Here is a 26,029-nt window from a genome sequence, read left to right on the forward strand (position 1 = left end):
TGTAGCCCACGAAAGCTTATGCTCTAATAAATTTGTTAGTCTCTAAGTAGAGTTTACAATCTCTGTAATCCCGAAACAAATAATTGAGTCATAAACCCAGAATTATAGGGCTCTCAATCTTCACCCAACTTGCAAGCACTACTGGATTTTAAGCTTGTTAACTATCATAAGACCAAGTACCAAAGGGCTCTCAGTTGTCATGAATTTCATCATCTTCCCAACTGTGCTAGTAACAAATGAGAAATGTGGGACTTGTCTACATGAGGAACTTGCACAAGTTTAGTTTAAGGTATGATTTTAACCTGGTTTATTTAGTTAAACTAGTGCAAACCCTTTGCAAGGACACTTATTTCACTTTAAACCAGGCTTATTTCTGTTTACCTTAATTCAATTAAAGAATCATTTTAAGCAAGACAGAATTAAGTCACTAAAATCAAAATAAGAGTATCCACACCCTTGTTTTTACCAATTTAAAACTGATTTTAGTTAAACCACACCTTAAGTTAAATGAGTGCAACTTTCTCACGCACACAAGGCCTTGCACATTAGGCAGAGCCCCATGTATAAATGTAATTATGCACCTGTATACCTTGCCACAAGATTGTGCTCCATAATTTTTTTTAAATGAAATCTTAGATTAGATCTCTACCCATGATGGTTGTGAGGACAACCTTCAAAATGGATGAAGACAGCCTGAAACGAAAACTTAGAGAAACATGAACTACCCTGTTCATCAAGGGTGTTCACACCGAAGTCCAATGACAATTTAAATCTCAACATTAGCAATTTCATTGCTGATCAATTTAGCTGAATCAAGCCAAGGCACTACACTGTTATTTTTGGACATAATGGCAGGTACTAAGGAAGTATACAGCGGGCCAGTTGCCATCAAAAGGTTGCAGGAGCAAGAAACAAGGAACTCAAACAGCCCTGCCAAATGCAAAGGAATCTAAGCTACTATTGCTTAAGCTCAACTGATGGCAGTAAAGGTAGGAGTGCTAGCACAAACAAGGTACTGGCAGCCAATGGTGTATTAAGCCCTGTCAGAGTAGGTGCACATGACATAGGGATCGATAACAGTGCCTAAAAACAATGGCAGCTACCTAGAAACCTCTTTACGCTAATGGTCCCTCTCACCCCGTCCCACTCACTCTGCTACCACTAATGGGCTGAAAAAGTGGTAGTAATGGTGGGAAATTTTAGCAAAAGTTATGCCTAGTGTATACACAGACTTTGCGATGCCCTTATCTAATGTTCCATTCAAAGGAATAATACTGCTCAGTCAATGCAGTTTAATTATTCATCAGCTTGCAGCAAGATAATAGAAAAAATATCATGTTGAAGATTTCATAAAGTCAGTTAAGAAAATCCACAGTTTTAGCAGTACTTCCTAATTTACTTAAATCAAGATCCACTAAACCAAAAGACATTGAATGCAGCTAGCAAGTTAAAAAAGGGATGAAAGTTACAGAAGTGATAAAAGACAGAGGTGAGCTAAAACTTTAAACTGATATGGTCTTACTTTATGACTGTTTACCTGCAATAAGCCTCCTTCATTGAAACGAAGCACTTCTATTATGCTATCCGACTGGATGAAAGCTGTGAAGTAAAGGGAAAGCTAGTTACTGACAGAAATATTCTTAATCCCATAACATTAACAAACGTAACTGGACGCGTTATATTTACCTTGCACAAACAGTTTATGAAAGCTACTGTTACTTAAATTACATGAGTACCCAGCTCCCCCTTCCCCACCCATGAAAATCCCAGACTTCTGCTATGAAAGATGAGGGGCAACAACAAAAGCTTCAATACCATGTCTTAGTGACTAATTGATTATCCCACCAGAGATACACAGCTCAATTCCAAGTTCTCTATGCAAGCACCACATTTGTCTATGTTCTGAATCCAATTTTTCTAGTGTAACTGAAGGACTGGTTGAATTAAAAGTCAGCTATTCATCCAAGTTGCTTATTCATGAAGGAAGCACGAGCATGACAGTATTGTAGCTGATTAGCTATTTTTAATCAATAAGCATCAGTAGCGAATATCATGGTCAAACACTGAAATATTATCCAAAATGGTAACTGAGCATCATTCTTTAATTTCTAGTTTAAAACTGACTAGAACTCAACTACTTCAGTTGTCTGCCTTACTTTTGACTTCCATTATCTCCTAAAAGATTTTAGAGTAGTGAATAACAGTGTATTACAGCTGTCATATATCTGCAAAGTTCAAGACAAAAAAAACTCAAATACTTGAGGTTCATTTCATATCAGCAGTAGAATTGGACAACAAAGTTGAAACATTTTTTCCAATAACACTTTACTGGTTCATCAAAATCTAAACATTTTGTGGAAACTGACTCAGACAAACTTCTGATGGAACCCTGCCTGGTCTCCTCCTAGCTCATCCACTTAGTTCTAGGGCAGGGGTTCTCAAACTGAGGTTGCTACATGGGGGGGTTGCAAGCTGTCAACCTCCACCCCAAACCCTGCTTTGCCTCCAGCATTTCCTCCTCCTCCTTCCTTGGTAGTCCATTGAATCCGATGATGACAAATCTGTGCAGATCATCAGTTGTTGGTCTTATGGTGTGCCCTCTGGTGACTGTACAAGCCAATTCTAGAGGTGCACATTTTGCTGCAGATGGTGCATGGGAAGTTCGCGGTCAGTGGATTGTGCGCTGCTGATGCTCTGTGACGTCGTTCGCGTGCCTCTTGTAGACGCCGGCAGCAGTCTTCCTCAAAGGCGATGCAGGTATTTCTGACTGTTGCACGCCACTGTGTTCTGTCGCTGGCAGCGTCCTCAGGGTCCCTAGGTTTGATACTGCTTTAGTGCAGATTGGCTTTGATGGTGTCCTTGTAACGTTTCCGTGGACAACCTATATGCCGGATGCCCTGGGAGAGCTCACCATACAGAAGCTGGCGGGGGATTCTGTTGGCATCCATGCGGCTGACATGACCGGTTCAACGTAGCTGTGACTTCATGATCATCATTTCGATGCTTGTCATCTAGGCTCTCTCGAGGACCTCGAGATTGGGCACTTTGTCTTGCCAGCGGATCTTCATGATGTTGTGGAGGCAGCGCATGTGAAATACTTCGGGCTGCTTGATGTGACGCCTATATAGTGTCCATGTTTCGCACCCATACAAAAGAGATGAAAGAACAACAGCTCTGTACACACGCAGTTTTGTTGACATCCGGATATTGTGGTGATTTAAAACTTTGACACGCAGACAGCCAAGTGCCTGGCTTGCTTTGGATATTCGTGCATTGATCTCATTATCCAGTGATCCATCACTGGATATGACACTACCCAGATATTTAAAGTTCTCCACTACTTTCAGCTGAGTGCCGTCGATGGAGATACTCGGGACAGAAGCATTTGATCCAGGTGCAGGTTGATGGAGAACTTCTGTCTTTCCGAGGCTGATAGTTAGTCTGAAAAGTTGCGAGGCCTCAGCAAACTTGTTGACAATGTGCTGAAGATCATTTTCAGTGTGAGCCATGAGGGCACAGTCGTAAGCAAAGAGTGCCTCAAGAAGGAGTTTCTGCACTGTCAGTCTTTGCATTCAGGCGACGGAGGTCAAAAAGTGAACCATCGTGCCGGTATTTCAAGTATATACCTCGGTCCAGATCTTTCAGTGCATGGTTAAGGACACGTGCAAAGAACAGGTTAAATAGGAGAGGAGCGAGAGCACATCCTTGTTTCACGCCGTTGGTGATGTTAAAGGGGGGTGATGTGGCTCCATCAGACAATACTTCGCCTGTCATGCTGTCATGAAAAAGGCGTATAATCTGGTATAATTTATAACGGTGTTAAATATATAAAAAAGTGTTTTTAATTTATAAGGGGGAGTCGCACTCTGAGACTTGCTATGTGAAAGGGGTCACCAGTAAAAAAGTTTGAGAGCCACTGTTCTAGGGCAACCCCTGCTATGCAGAGTGCCTTGGAATTGGGGACCACTGGGCTACCTGGATCCACTGACTCACTGTGAGTCGGGGAGCCCCAACTCCCAAGACCCTTGGTAGCCTGCAGCACAGCAAGCACTCCCAGACTCCTGGCTCCCCTTCTGCCCACTGGCTGAGCCTCAGAGCTTGGGAGGCAGTGCTCCTAGGGCTTCCCATTCCTGGCTCCTGGTCAGCCCAATAGGCCTACTAATGAGGACCTGGGACTTCCAGGCTTTCTGGGTCCAAGGCAGCCCATCAGGGGGCCACTAGGGAGTCAGGAACTCTGTAAACCCTGGCAACTGCTGACTGAAATTAATAAATTATCAGTTTCACTGCCACTCACAGAAGCTAGTCAGTGGCTGAATTGATCAGACTAACAATTTGAGTCAGCAGCTGCCAGGGCTTCCAGGGTCACTACCTTCATGGCAGCCACGCAGGTGGGCAGCTGGAGATGCCAGGGAGCATATTTCATTTCAGAATACTGCATTTCAGTATTTCCAAAATGAAAAAAATTGCCAAGTTTCAGTTCTGTGATTTTAAATTGTGGTTTTTCATCCCATTTGGAACAAAAAAAATTAAAAACCTCAAATTTGTGCAGAACTGAAGTTTGGTTTCCCAATCAGCTCTAACCAGAAGATTGATTTGCTTTCCATAGAGCTAAGGAAAAGATATTACACTGGATGCCTGGGGGGGCAATTCTCTTAAGAAGGTGGCATTTAATTAACTTTTTAGCCCCAACACTGGCCAGCTCCCTTCAAAGTTTGATTCACTGCACAATATTCAGCCACTGTGGCCAAGGGAGAGAAGTCAGCCCTGATCTATAGAGCATTGCCACTAGACCATTGAGGCAGCTTTATTGGCCCCTTCCCTTTTGTTTCAGCAGCTAAAGCAAAAGATACCATTATCCAACTTATTTATTCAATCTAATTATGGAGTTTAGTTTATAAAAAGTCTCAGAGGTCTAGTCTATAAATATAGTGCTATGTAAAAAGTAGTACTCTTTAATGTACTCTGTAGAGCCCTTTTAGCTAATTTTGCTATCAAAATACTGTTTTTCTTCACAGTGCAGTTAGGAACATAAGAATGGCCATACTGAGTCAGACCAAAGGTCCATCCAGCTCAGTATCCTGTCTGCCAACAGCAGCCATTGCCAGGTGCCCCAGAGGGAATGAACCTAACACGTAATGATCAAGTGATCTCTCTCCTGCCATCCATCTCCACCCTCTGACAAACAGAGGCAAGGGACACCATTCCTTACCCATCCTGGCTAATAGCCATTAATGGATGTAACCTCCATGAATTTATCTAGTTCTCTTTTAAACCCTGTTATAGTCCTAGCCTTCACAACCTCCTCAGGCAAGGAGTTCCACAAGTTGACTGTGCGCTGTGTGAAGAACTTCCTTTTTTTTGTTTTAAACCTGCTGCCCATTAATTTCATTTGGTGGCCCCTAGTTCTTATATTATGGGAACAAATAAATAACTTTTTCTTATTCACTTTCTCCACACGTCAATCATATCCTCCTTTAGTCTCCTCTTTTCCAAGCTGAAAAGTCCAAATTTCTTTAATCTCTCCTCATATGAGACCCATTCCAAACCCCTAATCATTTTAGTTGCCCTTCTCTGAACCTTTTCTAATGGCAGTACATCTTTTTTGAGATGCGGAGCCCACATCTGTATGCAGTATTCAAGATGTGGGCATACCATGGATTTATATAAGGGTAATAAGATATTCTTTGTCTGATTCTCTAACCCTTTTTTAATGATTCCTATCATTTTGTTTGCTTTTTCGACTGCTGCTCTTCTCTTATGGAAGAGAGAATCTACTCTACACTGCCTTGCACATTGACAATATTTTGCCTATCGATTACAGAATCTTTATTATTATTGATAACAAACAACACAGTTTGCTTTTGAGTTCACAGGCTAAGTTTATAAACTTTGCAGTTAGAAAAAACATTTTTTTTACTTGTAAAGTGAGAAGAGGATACAGAACCCCAGGATGTCATTTTACAGCATTGCTTTGTCAGCCTCCAAACTTCAGAACTCAAAAGCAAAGTTTTAAATACAAGACTGCAAATACAGCCCCACTCATCCTGGTATGCTTCAATATTATGTGGGGCTCCAAATAGTTAATCTTAGTGTAAATGTTCTGCAGTATCTTAACAGTGGCATTAGTGGGAACAGGTCATTGCAGCGTCAGTCTTAGCTTTGAATTAGCTTGCTTTTGTGTATTTGAGTTACAACCTTAATGTTTTCCAAACACTCGTGTGTAGATCGATTAAGTTATGTTAAATACGCAAACAAAAAAAGAAGTTTTCTTAATCTATTAACTGTTTTGTATTACAGAATGCCTATCCTAGCAATCAAGCACTTGCTTACAACATTACAAACTACATAGAAAAAAAATCAAACAAGATCCATTTAATTTAGCTCCTATATCATAACATCAAGCTCATTAGGACTTGGGCTCTGAATCCCAAATTGCAGAGTCAGTGGAATCTCAACTGAGAAATTACAGCCATCAGTCCTAGAAAGTTTAATCCTAGTAACTCAGAACATGAGTCTTCCAGTCAAACTAATTGCCAATACAAGTATAATAGACAAGTTCTCAAGTAACCCATTATTTTTTACTTCTGTATGTCTTGAACCCACCCAGGCCATCCAGGACTTTAAAGGTGAGGTGCAATGGAAGTAGTGAGTAGAAAAAGATAGCATTGACAGAAAAGGTTTTTTTACTAGCCCATTTTTAACCACAATATCAAGAATTTTAGATCTGGTCTTCAATACTCCACCCAGAAATTTATCCTGGAGAACTTCATGTAGATTTGGAACTCTATGCCTGCAACTGAGGGACAAAGTGAGAGATCGGGCTGGGCTGAATCTTTAGCAAAGAGATCCATCACTCCCCCACTACAATTAAGTATTTGAGTTACATCGGTGTTTTAAAAAACTGTTGTAAGAATTTGTGAATAAGAACATTCCTTCCCCGCAATCGAGTTTTAGTTGCTTGTTATCTGTGACATCATAATTCTATAAATTCTCCAGTTGTAAAGTCTTTGGGGGGAAAAACAGGGTAGATAGGACTTGAGTATAATGTAACATATGCTGGAACACCCACCTCGCATTAAAATACCACTTTCACACCTTCTACGTACATCAAAACTCAGCAAATGAGGCAAAGAGCTCTTTCCTCCTCCCCCCCCCCCCCCCAAACGCATGTGCCACTTAAAAATCAGAGGTCCTAAACTAAATGCTGAAATGACTGTAGCCTCAGGAGGTTCAAATTCGTAAACAAAGAATGTACTTTTCCAAAAGTCACTACTGTAACTTAACACACAGCAACTCATACACTATAACTATGTCAGAGTCCTACGACCAAGCAACTTGAGTGCAGGCAGCTCTCCTGTAAAACCCACAAGCTTCCTCAGCCACTCTCCAAGTCATTTTTGTATTTCATATATCTTAAGCCTTCTGCAAAAACTGGTGCTTTGTGTTTAAGTGAGTGATTGTTTTAAATAAAAGTGCCCTTCATCATTATATCACTTCGCAAGACATGTTTTCAGAGAGCAAGTGACAGTTAGAACTAGGCGAAGTCACGGCCAGCAGCCAAGCTCTGCAGCGGTGCTTCATAGCAGTAGTGGCTCTTAAGGCAGTCAGTGGTTAAGCTTCTGTGGTTAAACCTTTTATTTTAGGTGACATACTCACTGACTCTCAAGCCTTTGTTTCCATTTTCATAAAAGCAAAACTGCAGCTTAACAACATTAAATTTGTGTTGCATGTAACTTCTCAGACTCCCACTCAGATTGAAGTCACTAAATTCAGATGAGGAGTCTGGGAAGCTGTATTTTAAAACAGGGATTTGGAGCAATCAAATTTTTTAATTGCTCTGCTCCGGCTCCACTCCAGCTCCAGGCAAAAACCTACTGGTCCGCACTCCAGCTCCAGGCTCCGCTCCAAAGCCATTTTAAAATTTCCTTTACAGACAGCTTGCCCATTTTTTGCCGAGCCAGGGAAAGTCTCCTGTAAAGTAGATAACTGCACATCACTGACGGAAGTGATGTCATAAGCAATAGCAGCTAGTAAAAGTATGGTAGGCCATATATGCTGGCTGTTTAGTGATATGCTTCAAGATGCAACCTCAAAAACTTGAATTCTTCATTTAAGACAGCTGTCCTATTAAGCAACTTTTTTTTGTCTTCCTTACTATTCATGCACCTCAAGTTACTCAAATATCTTTCTCCTAAGTTAACTTTCTACTGTCCCATCAATCCTTTTACAGAGAAACTGAAATAATCTACAATCATTCATAGCAACTGATTGTGATGTTACTGGAAAAGACAAAAGAAAACACACGGAGAATGTTATGCATAAACATAAACATCTTAATAAATCTCTAAACATTTGAAAACAAATCTAGTAGTCTAACAGTTGTTAAATATACATAATATCTGTCAGAGCAAAGACATTATCTTTGCACAAGTGTGCATTAACATTCAGTTGGACAACATAATTTTGATCCAAGGTTATTATATTAAAAGTTGCTTTATGAACACTTAAGTAATGAGACATGAATTTCTGTTCAGTAAATAATGTTGAAGTAAGAAAGTTCATCAAGCTAGTTTAGCAAATATGCTGTTGCATGTGTGATTATTTAAATTCCACTCTTTTCCACAGCTTGGAACAGTCATTTCTGAAGTGTAAAACTTTAAAAACAAATGTTAAACAAGACATGCTCAACCACCAGACACTCATTTTGGTGACAGCTGCCAGACACTGAAATATTACAGTGATGAGGACCATAAAAGTACCTAGATGGTCAAAAGAACAGGAGTACTTGTGGCACCTTAGAGACTAACAAATTTATTTGAGCATAAGCTTTCATGGGCTACAGCATCCGAAGAAGTGGGCTGTGGCCCACGAAAGCTTATGCTCAAATAAATTTGTTAGTCTCTAAGGTGCCACAAGTACTCCTGTTCTTTTTGCGGATACAGACTAACATGGCTGCTACTCTGAAACCTAGATGGTCAGAAAGTCATTCCTTTTACTTCCCTCTAGTTTGATCTTCCCTTGTCATGTTGCACGTTTAGACTGTAAACTCTTTGGGTCAGGAACCATGGTGTTTTTTAATTGTAAGGTCCTAGCTTATTTTGAAGTATGGTAAAAACAAGTAATTTCTTGCCTATGCCACCATCCTTCAGGTTGATACAGCTACAGGCAGCACTATTCAACACCACCAACCAACCTCTTGTTTCCTGCCCCAAGTCAAGTGTGTAGGAGTTAATACAAATATGCATGTGAATATATTTTTCTCTCTCATTCCCTATAAAGGAAATACCATTTACCAAGTACAGATAGCAGTCTTCAGCCCAGTACAATAGAACAAAACATGCTTGGGCCTGGGACACAAATAATACAGATCTACAGTGCATCAGATAACCAGAAGAAGGGTTAATTTGAAAAAAAAAGCAAAAAAGAAAAAAAAAGCCACCCTCCAAAACAAGGTGGCACTTAGCACCATAACTTCCTAACCAACACCAGAAAGTTATAAAGATGTACTGGGCAACCGATATACTAAACTGAATAAGTTCGTATTCAGCCCAACACCCCTAAAATCCACCATGCCTCCTGGTGCCTAAAGACAGCAATTTACTTTACTTTTTGATCTCCGTGATCTAAATAAATGAGGCAAATGATGACAAAAAGAGATGTAGTAAATACAAGCAGAGTAATCAAAGTAATGGTAGGCAGGCATCATGTTAGTTCCACCTTTTATTTTTATGTTAGGAAGAAGAATTGCTCAGTGTTCTTTTTAAAATATTTCTTTATGTATTTATAAAATCAATGTCTCCCCCTCAGTCTTTTCTTTAGAATGACTACGCTCCCAATTGTAAACCTTTCCCTTATGAGTCTTATTTATGAAACTTGTTAGCATCTGTTCTCTGAATTATCTTCAAATTTGTCTGTCACTTTGGAAGCGTGATGCCTAACTTACCAAAATGGGTAAAAGTCGATGATGTTTTAAAAAAAATAATCTTTTGTACTCTACATTAATTTTTAATTTAATTTTCCAACCCACTCTGTGACTAAGCTCACTGCGAGTTTATTATAACCATGAACCAATTACAATATGCTCAATAATGTCATTCACTGTATATCTATGTGATTGTCATTATATCAAGATTCATAACATGTATTCGTACATGTTAGTGTGTTAGTAGACTAGAACTGGATGAGTAAGTTTTAAAGCCTTGACTGTATCTGACAAAGAAATAGACTACGTATAAAAATTGAGACCACTCAATTCGAAAAGACACCATAGATTTTTTTAAAAAACAACTTATTTGGTTCAGATGAGCCACAAAGTGCACTTTGTCTTGCTCAAATGAAACACTGAGATTTTCTGACAAAGTTATAGTCCATAGTTCACCCAATAGAACATTACTAATAGGATGATGGATAACCTGTGAGAAGGAAATTGAGCAGCATGTGGAATACTTGAGGGGGGAAAAGTAATATGTTTTAATAAATGGCTAATATATGCAGTGATAGGAAGGAGTAGGAAAACAAGATAGGAGTTTGCACTTGGGAGAAATGGACAGCATGCCATGAAACTTATACATAGGATATATGACTGCCATGCTCACTCAGTGCAACTTTTCATAAAAATCTTAGACATCCCAAGAATAACAGAAAATAGTGTTGAAAGTTGTATGCTTTCAGTAATAACCACTTTTCATCAGTTTCACTGGAGAACAGAAGCTTATTCTGCCACAAGAGAGACAGACAAATTAGGCAGCTGATTACTGCAAGCTGTTCAAAAAAGGCCAACTCTCATTAGAGATGAACCAACTGATTCAAGTAACACAAAAACCATCCTGAACTTCTATGCATCTCCTAAAACATGATATTTTGGGTTGAGAATTCAGAATGTCACTCCTCCCCTACAGGCCCCATCACCTCACATAGTGTCCTAGGGGCAGAAAAGGACCAGCCAGCTGTCCCTCTCAAACTAGGTGCTCTTGCTGATTGTGTAGCCAGATGACCTGCTTTCCTTTCCTTTCCGTTGCAGGGGTCTGTGCACAGATAAAATAAAATCTCTAAAGGGAGTCTAGATGGAACCATCAGGGACAAGGTTATAAATACACATTTAAGAAAGAAGCACAGACCACCTGCAAAACATCCACGGGGAACTGGACTGAGACCAAAAACTCATGTCACATAGAAACTTTCATTTTCTCTTTTCACTTCCCCATCACCTTAAATGCCCCCTCCCTCCTGTCCCCCCTTCTCCAGCAAAGGGCTAACACTTGCATGGAAAATACTCGGTGAAAGTTAAACCATCTACAGCTGAAGTAGAGATTTTATACAAGACTAAAAGTGCACCAACCAGGTTTTAAATAAACAAACATATATACACATGCAAACAGATTAAGCTAAATTGGAAACAAAGTAACTTTTGTTGAATAACTAAGAACAATGTATTTGTTTTGTGCTAGCCTTATCACAATTTGTAAATATTAGTTTTAAAACTCAAGACAGAAAAACATTGAGACAGAGCAGGACAGACACCTTTTGCTATTCCTTTTTATACAAAAAGAACAGGAGTACTTGTGGCACCTTAGAGACTAACAAATTTATTTGAGCATAAGCTTTCGTGGGCTACAGCATCCAAAGAAGTGGGCTGTAGCGCACAAAAGCTTATGCTCAAATAAATTTGTTAGTCTCTAAGGTGCCACAAGTACTCCTGTTCTTTTTGTGCATACAGACTAACACGGCTGCTACTCTGAAACCTTTTTATACAGTAGCTCTTTACTTCAGTGAATGCTTTCCGGGAGTTGTTACATGATTTATTTTTCCTGTAGCCGGACATGGATTTTATCCACTTGTCTCATCCACTTTTAGTTTAGCTTTGCAGCGGGGTTTGCTTTAGTAGTTCAATTAGTAAAGTCCTGGTTTTGAAAGCCAGCCATAAATAGAAGGTGCCAACACACTCCTGATTCACACAGGCGATGGACAAGAGCACTTTGACCTAGCCTGGAGGAATGGAAGTGAGTCAGCCTCAGGCCCTGTTCAAACAGACCCTAGCCTAAGGCACCTGTCACTTTTCAAGAGCTAAAAATAGCATACCAAGGTTTCTCTTCAAAGAGAGCAAGAAATTCCACTAACATGATGTGCTGGGCAAAAAAGAGTTTGCAAGAAACTATGTATACCTACTAGTAGAAAGAGATTAAGTGCTCTCACTGAAGGTTACCCATGCTTACAAGATCTTTTGTTCGAATGCACAGACTACCCCTACTGCCGATGTACAACACTGATGGGACTCCTGTCCGGGAGTGTGCGAGTCGTATGTGACTAGGTACAGCTGCTGGTGAGCCTGGTGCCTGTCCCAGTAGGCAGGGCTGGGGACGGCACAGCCACACCGGAGGAGCTGCCCAGGCTGGACGCTGGCTCCTGCAAGCAGCAGCCCGACATGCTGCTGCTTTCACCGCTGTGGTTCCTGGCCCGGTTGCTGGCTGTGGCCCTGATGGTCTCACTCATTGTCAATAGAGCCCTGCAGCTCTATGGATATAACCTTTTGTATCCGAGCAGGGCTCTAGCTTTTTCCTTCTTATGCATCACCACAAGCAGTAAGGCTCAGTAACCTAAATTAGGCCTTCAGTTATACCTCTGCCAATCTATTGTTTTCATTTGCACAGTTATAACTGATTGGAACTAATGTTGAAACAGAGTTACTCACAACCTATCCTTTGCCCCATCCTCCCCAGTTAGGGTTGCCAGGTGGCCGGTTTTTGACCAGAAAGTCCAGTCCAAAAGGGGATCTGGCAGTCTCCAGTCAGTACTGATGACCAGACACTAAAAGTTGGTTACCAGAGTAACTACAATCAGCCTCCCCATCAAGACGGAAGAGCAGCAGCTGCTACCTGGAGGAGCTACTCAGTTGCTGACAGAGAGAACTGGCTCCCAGACACAAAGCTCCAGACTCCAGTGGAGAGGAAGGTACCAGTATCACCACTGCCTGGGGGAGAGGAAATCATGTCTACCCCTCTTTCATACCCCCCTCAGTCTGTGCCCCAATTGCCCCCCCTCCCCGCCCCTCACTCCAGAGACTGACCTTCCCGCAATTCCTCTTGGCCCCTCACTTCAGGGACTGACCTCCCCACTGTGCCTCAATTGCCCCTAGCCCCTCGCTCCTTTTCTAAGTCAGAGCCCGACCGCAGTGTCCTAATTGGGCAGGCAGGCAAGCTCCACATCAGCTCCTCCCAGCCCGGCTCTGCAGGCAGAAGGTGAGTCCCGGGAGAGGGGGGCAGAGTGAGCGATGCGGGGGGGGGGGTGGGAAATTCCGGGGAAGAGGCAGAGCAGGGGACGGGGCAAGGGTGTCCAGTTTTCAGCAATTAGAAAGTTAGCAACCTTAACTCCCCCCTCCCCCATCCCGATTCTCAAATTCTGGACAACCTAATCGAGGCCTGCAGCAATCCAAGGCCTAACCAAAGCCTCCAGCTCCATACAAGCTACTCAGTGAGAGACTGGGTCTCCCTGGGAATCCAAGCTCTTTACCATCTACTCATAACCTCTGCAGGCTCAGAAGACCCAACCAACAACCCACAATAATTCTATCTTTACGTAGGGTTACCATATTTCCACAATCAAAAAAGAGGACACTGGGGGGTGGGGGGAGCCCCACCATAGCCCCGCCCCCATCCACTCCCTCCCACTTCCCACTCCCTGACTGCCCCCCTCAGAATCCCCAACCCCCCCCTGCTTCTTGTTCCCTGACTGCCCCCCCTGAGAACCCCCCACCCTAACTGCCCCCCCCTAGGACCCTACCTGTCCCCTGACTGCCCCGACCCTTATGGGTGGCAGATTTGTAGAAATTTTGATGGTGCCCAGAACCCGCCCCCCGCACCTGCCTAAGGCTCTGGGAAAGGGGGTGGGTGGGGGGGAGGTGGTCTGGGGTGCAGGTCCTGGGCTGGGGATTAGGGTGCAGGAGGGGTGCAGGGTGCAGGCTCTGGGACCAAGTTTGGGTGCTGGGTGCAGGCTCTGGGCTGGAGCAGGGGGTGTGTGTGCAGGAGGGGGTGAGGGGTGCAGGCTCTGGGATGGAGTTTGGGGTGGGAGGCGGTATAAAGGGAGGGTGGTGCAGGCTTTGGGAGGGAGTTTGAGGGCAGGAGGGGGTGTGGGGGAAGGGGGAGGGGGTTGGGGAGGGAGTTTGGGGATAGGAGGGGATGCAGGGGTGAGGGCTGTGGGTCTGAGGATGGGGGTTCATGATGCAGGAGGGGGCTCACCGACGGAGCAGAGGATTAGGGTGCAAGGGGATGAGGGTTGGGGCTGAGGATGAGGGGTTCATGATGCAGGAGGGGGCTCAGGGCTGGGGCAGAAGATTAGGGTGCGGGGGGATGAGGGCTGGGGATGAGTGGTTTGGGGCGTTGGAGAGGCTCTGGGCTAGGGTGGAAGGGCAGGGTAAGAGCAGCCTGCCTTGCCATTAGTGGATGGGGGGCACTAGGACCCTGGGGCAGCAGACAGCAGTTGCTGCCGGGAGGGCGTAGGAATGTGCTACTTGGGCAGCACAAGCAGGCAGGGGAGAGGGGCGCACTACTTTCTTTCGGGCAGGGACGGGGGGGACCCGCGGTGGGGGGGGAGGGAGGGCGGCAGGTGGAGGCCGGGGCCCGCTCCAGGCAGGGCCGGGGGAGAGACCCAGCTCCAAATATTGCTGGAGCAGGGCCCCCGGCCCTGGATATTGCTGGAGCTCAAGCACCACAAAAGAATATAACCCGTCGCCCCCCCCCACCCCATATTCACACACACACCCCAGATAGGCCCATCCAACCCTCCCCCTGCTCCCTGACTACTCCCCGGGACTCCCCTTACCATGCCCATGCTGGTCAGATGCTGGCTCCATGTGTAGGCAAAACACGCTGCCGGTGGGGCAGTTTGTGTGGTTACACCGGGCTGCAGGCAGCATGGGGGGAGTAGGGGAGGGGCTCTGGCTGCTGGAGGCCAATGGGAGCGGCGCAATCAGGCCCAGCCGCGCCGCACTCTGCATGGAAGGGAGGGAGGGAGGGAGGAGAAGGGGAAAAATCCCGGACCTTTTAACCTTGTTACCAATTCCTCCCGGGCGGCTATTTAAAGACGCAAAAGCCGGACATGTCCGGGGAAATACGGACGGATGGTAACCCTATATTTACGTGAGGATTCTCACCACTAGTGCCAGTACTAACCACCTAAAGCTGCAATCCTGTGACTCTAACCAGAGATTAAGGAAACTATTAAGCGAACTGTGCAAACACAATGCAAATGTAAGCAGAGTCAGGATGAGCTCTACCCTGACATCTAGTGGTGAATTATGGCGAGTGTGGAAAAGAACTCCAGGGGCTGATCTTGTTTGCATAGGCACACCCACTCGCCTGGCATGAAACACAGCAACTGAAAATGGTTACTTTGGCTGGTGTGGGATCCCCAGTTTCTCTATTATTGGGGCAGGAAGAATAAAGTTTTGTTACCCTGATTCTGTGAATCAAGGCCAGTGGAACTGTTGTATGACAGAAGGACTGAGTGAGTCCCTCACCATTACCTAAGTAGCACTTGCTGACAAGGGGCATGGGTTACAAAACCCAGTGAATTGAGAGAGGATGGGGACAGGTATTTGTACCTGATGGTATGGGCCCCCTCTAAGGGTTTGAAACACCAATTGCACCGCCTCCTCTCTCCACTGTTGAATGTCAGAGCTAACTTTGATTCCCTTAGGAGTCTAGTTACAGGCTGCTGAGCTGAATTCACTTTGGGCCAATGGTGCACCAGCACTGGGGCTCCCCTACTATACTATGAGCTGAAATCACAAAAGAGCTGATGTTATTAAGAGCTGAGATCACTGAGTGCTGTGTTAACTAGTGGGGGAGCCTGAAGCTATATTGCTCAGCAGCTGGCGGAGCAATTTGTGGGGACGACTGGAGGAGCAGCGAGTGGCGTGGAGCTTTGCGGGGCCGGTTGGAGTGGCCCTAGGAACGGCGAGCGGAGCTGGTTGCGGGGACGGCTGGAACGGCTCACAGGTCGGTGAGCGGAGCGGAGCAGTTCGTGGGATGGCAGGAAAGTGGACTGGCTCGTGGTAAAGGCTGCGGCGGAACCCCCACGGAGAAACAGACGGCTGGCCAGCCTCGGATCACGTAAGGTGCCCCTTAACACCCTGCGTGCCCCCCCCCTTTTACTCTGGGGCTGCACTGACCAGGGACAGAGACTTCAGGGGTTGTTGGACTTTTGGGACTTTGGGTGGTTGCTGGACCCAAGAGACTTTGGGGGTGTTGGACTTTGGGGACTCTGGGTGATTTTTGGGTTGCTGGATTCAAGAACCAAAGGGAAAGGACACAGCCCAATTTGCTGAGGTGGGTTTTGCTCATGATTTGTGTTATGAATCCTGTTTGTGGTGTTTTTCCAATTTTATGCTGATGTCGTTTACCTCATGTTATTAAACATTTTCTGCTACACTCAGACTCCGTGCTTGCGAGAGGGGAAGTATTGCCTCTTAGAGGTACCCAGGGGGGTGGTATGTAATTGTCCCAGGTCACTGGGTGGGGGCTCGAGCCGGTTTTGCATTGTGTTATTGAAACGGAACCCCTAGATACAGAACCCGGCCCTTGTTGCTGCCAACTAGATGGGCAGAAGGGTTACACAAACATAACTCTAGCAAATTGCTTCAAAAGTGTACCCATTCAGACTAATTACAACAATGATACCTCACAATATCCCACCACACAACACAACCGTTAAGAACATTGACACAGGATTTTCTTCACTCTAAAGAAGAGGGGAAGAAAGACAGAATTTTTCACAGTGTGGGAGGGCCAGAGAGCAGGAAGAGGAAGATACTAGGGTATGAACATTGCCCTGACGCCCAATATCAACACCTTTTAAAAGTATTAGGATTACCAGTAGCAGCTTTCTAACAACAAAGGACTGCAATTGGCTACAAGCTACAGCAGCATTCTTCAGATGCTGCTCACCTTCCTGGCTCCTGCCCCACAATCACCTGGTGCTTTGTCACTAAACTAAACAGATCTGACTGAATACACATAAGCAGTAGGACAACTGAGTAAGAAGATATTATTTTTTCCATGGTAATTTTTCAGAATAGAATTGTATTCATTTTCACAAGGGCAATGATTGCACTTTGATAAGCAACAGAAGCAGCAGTTTTTAAAGTGATAACTTCGGGGAGGAGTGTTGCATAATAGTTTATATTTAAAAAATAAACAAGAGAGGATACTAATCAGAAGAAAGAATGAAACCTATCCATCCTGCTTAAGTTCTTCTATTCCACTTCCCATACTAGAAAGGTCACTGGAAAGTGTTGTTAGCCTGGAGGACAGGAAAGAAATTGTACCAAGACAACATCTGACCAAATGCAAAGTTTACGTATATGGTCAGGGAAAGAGCAGAAATAAAGCCTTCCTTTTGGAAAGTGTCAGTAATCTTGCATTAATATTGCCTATATATTGTTTAGCAAAGTGACTAAATACCTTGTATCGTGGGAGCACAGATGAACAGGAAGAGGCAGGCTGAAACATGTAATAAGATCAGAGAAGAGAAAGCATGGGGGAGTACAAGAACAGCAAAAGTGAAAGAGAAGGGCAAAACAAGAAGAAGCATACAAAAGGAGAGATCATCATAGGCTTTTCGAAAAGAACAAACCATAAACATTAGTTAAGAGCACAATATATATTTGGAAGTCTAATATTGCAATGTGTTTAACTGAAAAGAATTCAAATTGAGTCCATCTGCCTGAGAAACCTTAAAGTAGACTGATTCTCAAAGGTGGATGTACAGCACCTTCCCGAAAAATCAGGCCCTTTTATAGAATAAAACTTTAAAGTGAGAGGGGCCTATCATCATTCATTCTGACCTCCAACATAACAAAGGCCATGTAATTCCTGCATCAAGACCATAACTTCTGTCTGAGCTAAAGCACATCTTTTAGAAATTATTTTAATCTGTATTTAAAGATTTCAAGTGACAGAATTCCCTGCATCCCTTACTAAATTGTTCCAATGATTAATTAACCTCATGGTTCAAAACATGCACCTTTTTTCCAGTCTGAATTTGTCTAGTTTCAGTTTCCAGTCATTGGATTTTCCTATGCCTTTGTTAATTAAAGAGCCCTCTATCAGAAATCTCTTTTCTAGGTAGGTACTTCTAGATCATGCTCAAATCACTTAACTGTCTTAGGCCTGGTCTACACTAGGCTTTTATGTCGACTTTAGCGCCGTTATATCGAATTAACCCTGCACCCGTCCACACCGGGAAGCCATTTAGTTCGACATAAAGCTCTCTTTAAATCGATTTCTGTAATCCTCCCCAACGAGAGGATTAGCGCTAAATTCGACATGGCCATATCGAATTAGGCTAGGTGTGGATGGAAATCGACGGTAATAGCTCCGGGAGCTATCCCACAGTGCACCACTCTGTTGACGCTCTGGACAGCAGTCCGAGCTCGGATGCTCTGACCAGCCACACCCCCGGGAAAATTTGAATTCATTTTCATTTTCCTGTCTGGGCAGTTTGAATCTCAGTTCCTCTTTGGACATCGAGGGGAGCTCAGCAGCAGTGGCAACTATGCAGAGCTCTCCAGCAGAGATGGCCGTGCAATCTAATAGAAAGAGGGCCCCAGCATGGACTGATCGGGAAGTCTTGGATCTCATCGCAGTGTGGGGCGATGAGTCCGTGCTTTCAGAGCTGCGCTCCAAAAGAAGGAATGCTAAGATCTACGAGAAGATCTCCAAAGCCATGGCAGAGAGAGGCTACAGCCGGGATGCAACGCAGTGCCGCGTGAAAATCAAGGAGCTGAGACAAGGCTACCAAAAAACCAAAGAGGCTAACGGACGCTCCGGATCCCAGCCCCACACATCCCGTTTCTACGAGGCACTGCATTCCATCCTGGGAGCGGCCGCCACCACTACCCCACCCCTGACCGTGGACTCCGAGGATGGGATATTGTCCGCGGCCGGTTCCTCAGCGGACGGGGAAGAGGAGGAAGGAGATGAGGAGGACGAGGCAGTCGACAGCGCTGGCACCGCTGATTTCCCCGACAGCCAGGAGCTCTTCATCACCCTTACCGAGATCCCCTACCAACCGTCCCCATCCCTTACCCCGGACACAGAATCAGGGGACGGATCAAGCAGTAAGTGCTGTAAACATGTAAACATTTATTTAAAACAGAACGGTAATATTTATACTATTAACAATGTATATTTATAAAAGTGCTGTAAACTAGTAAAAAAATAATCAGGTACAAAACAGGAATATTTACAAAGGTAACAAATGGGTTTTCATGATTTCTCTGTCTTAGGCTATTCTCAATTTAGTGCCAAGTATTTTAAAAAAATTTCACAATGTCCGTTACTACATGATTCCCAGGCCCAAGACGCTCCACTCCAAAGTCCCAGTGCACCTACGCGAAAATCCGGTCAATGTGGCCGGGGATCGACGAGAAATCCTCGTAGGAGAACTCCTCGTAGGTCTCGTGGAGGTAGAGCTCAAGCCTGTTGATCAGGTTCCGGGGTAGGGCGATCTTAGTGGGCCCTCCGTGGTAGCAGACATGTCCCCTCCATGCCACAATCAGGTACTCGGGGATCATGGCCCGACATAGCATGGCGGCATACGGCCCCGGTTTCTGCATGCTTTCCCGCAGCATGCGTTCTCTCTGGGTGTCCGGGATCCTCAGGAGGGTGATGTCGCTCATGACGCCCTGCTTTGAATTAGGGAGGGGAATGTTAGTATTGGGACTGCTTTACAGCCACGCGGTGGAGGGAGAGGGGCAGCATACAGGGATCTTTCCCTGGGACAGCCGCGAGGGGGTGGGACAGGGGCAGAGTTGATGCTGTCCTGATTGCTGGCAGCAGAGACTGGCATTGCTTTCAATGTGAAAGGAGGCCAGTGCTACTGCTGGAGTTTTAAGCAGCCACAAGTCTGCGGCTTACCATTATTGCCCGCTCCAGAAGTTCAGGTCTCCAGCCACAGTTCTCTGAACACTCCAAGACCTCCGCAAGTCCACAGGCACTGAAGGCGACGGCCGAAAATTCGACCTTGTCCTGAGTGCGCATGTGAGAGGTGCAGTGCATGGTCTTGTTCACAGAGAAAGACTAGGTTCTTTGTATACAATTTCATTTATCTGTCTCAGGAATTCACTCCCTTTTTAAAATTCACACAGACACATCTGCGACTGTCTCCCAACCCAGCCTGTCAGCACACTCCCAGAGGCTAGCGCAGATTAGGCGGAGGAAGAAGAAGACGCGTGAAGACATGTTCACAGAACTAATGGGCTGCTCCCGAGCCCAGGCAGCCCAGCAGACACAGTGGAGGGAGAACTTGTCACAAATGCACCGAGCAGTCATGGAACGGGAGGAGAGGTGGCGTCAGGAGGACCAACAGGCTACTGAAAAGCTGCTTGGACTAATGAGGGAGCAAACGGACACGCTCCGGCGCCTTGTGGATGTTCTGCAAGACCGGAGGCAGGAGGACAGAGCCCCGCTGCAGTCTATCTGTAACCGCCCTCACCCGCCACCAAGTCCCACACCACCCTCACCCAAAGTCCAAAGAAGGAGGGGCGGCAAGGGCCGTTAAAACTTTCAATCAACCCCTGCAGACTGCTCTAGCAGTAGAAGGCTGACATTCCCCAAAATTTCATAAGTCCTTTCCTACCCACCTCACACAAGCCCCCGTCCAAGTTTCACCCCCCACGTTTCATGTCTGGTTCGCAATAAAATGTTTGTTTCTGTTCATTACTGTTTCAGTCAGGTTCTTTTGAGGGAGAGTCTGTCTGGAGGGGGGGAAGGGGCTTGGTAATTGGACAGGACAGTGACCTTTAGCAGGGTACAGAGGCGGTGTCAGGTCCAGCATCAGGACACATACACAGTGCGGTCACTGGTTACCCTGGTCAGTCTTGGAGGTGGTTTTCATGTTCTGGGGGGGGGTTTTGCTCTGTTACTTTGTGGTGGGGGAGGGCGGTTACAGATCTTATGCAGCGGTCCTTATCCTGGCTCACCGATCCACGCAGCAGGGGATCTGTAACCCTACCCCCCCTGCCAGAAAGTCACATAGCCGACACATACACACAGTCCCCCCCCAGGAGTGCTGGCAGGCTCCATTGAAATAACCAGTCCACCAGTGCGGAGCCTGTCATTCCGGGAGTTTAGAAGCATCATTTGCATCAGAACACTAAACCCGCCCCCCGCCACAGTCTGCGTCCCCGGTTTAAAATATTCCCGCGAAAACAGCAATACAGACAACGGTGTTCATTAACAAAATCGAAATGATTTTATTTTTTGGGAAGGGGAAGGGGGTGAAGGGGGTATGGAACTGGAGAGGATAGTCAAAATGAACTGGGTAAAGAAACGGGGGCAGGTTCAGCTTTTCTGTCCACAAACTGAAAAGTCACTGGTTGCCCTGCTCACTCAGGAACCTAGCTTTCAAAGCCTCCCGGATGCACAGGGCGTCCCGCTGGGATCTTCTAATGGCCCGGCTGTCTGGCTGGACGTAATCAGCAGCCAGGCTATTTGCCTCAACCTCCCACCCCGCCATAAAGGTCTCCCCCTTGCTCTCACACAGATTGTGGAGCACACAGCAAGCTGCAATAACGATGGGGATATTGGTTTCACTGAGATCACAGCGAGTGAGTAAGCTTCTCCATCTCCCTTTGAGACGGCCAAAAGCACACTCCACCACCATTCTGCACTTGCTCAGCCGGTAGTTGAAGAGTTCTTTTTCTGTGTCCAGGGCGCCAGTATAGGGCTTCATGAGCCAGGGCATTAGCGGGTAGGCTGGGTCCCCGAGGATGACTGTAGGCATCTCCACATCCCCAAGAGTTATTTTGTGGTCTGGGAAGTAAATACCTTCCTGCAGCCGTCTAAACAGACCAGAGTTCCTGAACACGCGAGCGTCATGAACCTTGCCCGGCCATCCGACGTAGATGTTTGTAAACCGTCCCCGATGGTCCACCAGTGCTTGCAGCACCATTGAAAAGTAGCCCTTTCTATTGATGTACTGGCTGGCCTGGTGGTCCGGTCCCAGGATAGGGATGTGAGTCCCATCGATAGCCCCACCGCAGTTTGGGAATCCCATCGCGGCAAAGCCATCTATGATGACCTGCGCGTTTCCCAGGGTCACTACCTTTGGGAGCAGTACCTTGACGATTGCCTTGGCTACTTGCATGACAACAACCCCCACGGTAGATTTGCCCACACCAAAGTGGTTCGCGACTGACCGGTAGCTGTCCGGCGTTGCAAGCTTCCAGAGGGCTATGGCCACTCGCTTCTGGACAGTGAGGGCTGCTCGCATGCGGGTGTCCTTGCGCTTCAGGGCAGGGGACAGCAACTCACAAAGTTCGAGGAAAGTCCCCTTCCGCATGCGAAAGTTTCGCAGCCACTGGGATTCATCCCAGACCTGAAGCACTATACGGTCCCACCAGTCCGTGCTTGTTTCCCGGGCCCAGAATCGCCGTTCAACAAAATCCACATGCCCCATTGCCAACGTCATGTCCTGGGCGCTGGGGCTCGTGGTTTCTGACAGCTCTGTGCCACTCTCCGACTTCAGGCTCTCACGGCGGTGCCGTAGCCTCCTCGCCCGATTTCTCTGCATCTGCCTCAGGGAAAGGTGTATGATAAGCTGCGAGGTGTTGAGAACGGCCACAAGTGCAGCGATGGTCGCAGCGTGATCCATGATCGCAGTGCTGTGGCGTCCGCGCTGTCACTGACCAGAAAAGTGCGCGAACTGATTTCCCGCCGGCGCTTTCATGGAGGGAGGGAGGGCGTTAGTGACGGACGGATGACGACAAATTTTTTTTACCCAGAAGGCATTGGCGGCTCGACCCAGAATTCCGATGGGCAGCGGGGACTGCGGGAACTGTGGGATAGCTGCCCACAGTGCACCGCTTCCAATATCGACGCTCGCCCCGTTAGTGTGGACTCACAAAGTCGAATTACTGTCCTTAGTGTGTCCTTAGTGTGGACACACACGTTCGACTTTGCAATATCGATTCCACATATTCGATTTAAGTAAAATCGAATTACCCTCGTAGTGTAGACATACCCTTAGATAAAGTATATTTATCTTAAGTCTCCCTAAAAAGCTAGTTTTTCAGAATTCAAAATCATTCTTTTATCTCTTTTCTGAATTCTTTCCAATTTGAAAAAAAAAATTAAAGTGTTGACACCAAAACTGGACACAGTAATCCAGTAATAGTTTCACCAACGCCATTTCACTTGGCGAAATTCAACAGCCTACTATGTTAGGCAGGTGGTCAGGCTAGCTTAAACGAAGGTTACTCAACTGTAACAGGAGTTCTTCAAGTGGCCTCTGCACATTCCCACTCATTGGATGCACCCGCAATGGAGCTTAGGCACTGGAATGTTTTGTAGCGGTGTCCACTGGAGCACTCTCACGCCCTCTCCTGCACCTTCCTTCACTGTTCCTGAACACTGAAGGCAAGGTACTCCAGTCACCTCTGCTCCTACCACCACCTTCTCAGATCCAAGACTATAATTAGGACTCTGAGGAAGAGGAGAAGGTAGGCAGGAAGTGTGAATATGCAACATCCATGTCAAAGAACTCCAGTTATAGGTGAATAATCTTCATTTTTTCTTCGAGTGGCCTCTGTACATTCCCACTCATGGGACATTTTGATCAACAGTACCGTCATCCAAGGAAAGTGGAGACAAGGAGTCCTAAATAAACAATGACAGAAGTAATGCTCTACTAAATAGAGCATCTGACCAGGTCTAGTGCATAGCATTATGTAAACACATGGCTAGAACTCCATGCTGTAGCTTTGCAGATTTCCACAATGGGAATATGCCTAAGGCATGTCACAGAGGCCATTTTTGCCCTTGTGGAATGGGCTCTAATCCCTATCTGGAAAGGGAGAGGAACAGAGACCAATTTGTAGCTCTGTTCAATGCACAGCATAACCCACTTAGATAGTTTTTGAAGTAATGGTCTGCCTTTTATTTTGTGCATAAGATTTAGTGACTTTTTAGAACTCTTTGGTTCTATTTAGGTAGAAAGCTTTTAGTATCTGGTATGTGGATGTTTGCATAAGGTTTGGGAAGGATTATTGGTAGATAAATGATTAGTTGAGATAGAAATCAATTATTTTTTTGGGCAAGAATTTAGGGTGGGGATGGAGAACAACTTTGGCTTTGTGGAAAACTGTGAAGGTCACATCAGTCATCAGCATGCAATTCGCTTACTCTCCTGCCAGATGCTATCGTTATTATAAATGCTGTTTTGATTGATAGACAAACAGTAAACATTCAGAGGCTCAAAGGGCAGCTTCATAAATTGAGTAAGCACTAAATTAAGATCCCATGATGGGGCTGAACCTTTGACTGGAGGATAGATGCTTACTAGATCTTTCATAAATCTCTTTACTCTGCCATGAGTAAATACAATCCTGTTATCAATGAGTATGTGGTAAGCACATATGACAGCTAGATGAATTTTCACAGACAGTAAAGAAGGTATCAGAAAGTTTCAAGCAAAGCAAACAGAGACTGGATTGGAGCTGAGGCTGGGACTATGTTATTGAATGCCCAAACTGTAAGCCTTTTCCACTTGAAGTCATAGCCCTTGTGAGTTGATTGTTTCAGGATATCTATCAAGACGCGGCAAAAGAACTAACAGATTTAGAGAGGTCCTATGGCCCATGCTATCAGGTGTACTGAATGGAAGGTTGGAGTGATAAATCTGGCTGTTCTACTGAGACAACAGGTCCATGGTGATAGAACAAAAAGACTGTCTTTTCACCCTGTGTTTGTACAGCACCTAGAACAATAGGGTCCTGGTTCATGACTGGGGCACCTAGGTCAGGGCCGGCTCTGGCTTTTTTGCCGCCCCAGGCAAAAAAGCCTCTGGCCGCCCCCCCCCCCCCCCCCGGGCGGGGGGACGGCGCCGGAGGGGGGGGCGGCCAGAGCCCTGGGAGGAGGGCAGCGAGCCCCGGCGGGGGCTCGGCTCTCCCCCCAGCGGCCAGAGCCGCGAGCCCCGGCTGGGGCTCGGCTCTCCCCCCAGCGGCCAGAGCACCGGGGGCAGGGCAGCAAGCCCCGGCGGGGGCTCGGCTCTCTCCCCGCCCCCCGGCGGCCAGAGCGCCGGGGGCAAGGTGGCGAGAGGGTGGCGAGCCCCGGCTGGGGCTCGGTTCGGCTCTCCCCCCGGCGGCCAGAGCGCCGCGCCGCCCCCCTCCAGGTGCCGCCCCAAGCACCAGCTTGGGTGCCTGGTGCCGGCCCTGACCTAGGTACTACAGTAATATATTAAATAAATAATATACTCCTCTGGAGAGATGAAGGAAGTCTGGAAACCACTGTCATAACCATATTATTGGCTGTATCTTGCTTTATCTTCTGTATTATTTTTTGGATGAGAGGAAACCAGTTGAGTAGAAACGCATCCTAAATGGAATGCTCTCCTGCTCTCAAACAGAACTTTGGGCACTTGGCATTGTGCTTTGCTGGAAACAGATCTATTTACAGATAACTCAGACTTGCAAAGGTGTCATCTGTTGATGTGTTTACAGGCCATTCATGCTGTTCTCTTCTGCCCCTGCTCAGTTGACCTGCCAAGTTGTTGTTTTTGCCCAACCCACCCAATGTAGGGCTATGTGGTAAAGTGTGATGATACACCAGTTCCATGGTGCTACAGCTTCTCTGCACAGCTGAGGGGAATGAACTCCTCTGCTTATTTACATAGGACACTGCTGTTGTGTTGTACGTAACAAGTTGGACTACTATGCCTTGCAAGTGAGGAAGGAAAGCCTTGAGAGCCCAGTAAATTGCCCTCAATATTAGTATGTATCTTTTTCTCCACATAGCCCAGATGACCATGAATTAGTAAATTGTTGAAATAGGCTCCCCTCCCAAAGTTGGAGGCACTGAAGGTGATACTTGTAGATTAAACAGCGAGATTGAATGCTTTCTCTCTCAGGACACTGTGACCCTTCTCTTGGGGGAGTCAACTTTGAGAACATGTTGCCTGAGCTTTAGAGATCATGTTTTGCTAAGTATTGCTGCAGAACTCTCATCTTGAGACAAGCATGGGTGGGATTTGTATG

The 26,029-nt window shown here is 45.9% G+C and overlaps 1 protein-coding gene across 3 annotated transcripts in view; it reads right to left on the minus strand.

The window, feature by feature from the left end:
* The window catches only part of TMEM131 (transmembrane protein 131), a 168,681-nt gene that overhangs the window by 130,970 nt on the left and 11,682 nt on the right, over positions 1–26,029 (minus strand). For 2 of the 3 annotated variants that reach the window (XM_026648053.1, XM_026648049.1), the window contains exon 2: positions 1,523–1,599. In XM_026648053.1, coding sequence (XP_026503838.1) covers positions 1,523–1,599 — 77 coding nt within the window. The remainder of the gene's footprint in view (positions 1–1,522; positions 1,600–26,029) is intronic. The other variant, XM_024213327.2, reaches the window with a different exon arrangement.

Source organism: Terrapene carolina, unplaced genomic scaffold (genome assembly GCF_002925995.2).
Source record: "Terrapene carolina triunguis isolate 2854851 unplaced genomic scaffold, T_m_triunguis-2.0 Scaffold21, whole genome shotgun sequence".
NCBI lineage: Eukaryota > Metazoa > Chordata > Testudines > Emydidae > Terrapene > Terrapene triunguis.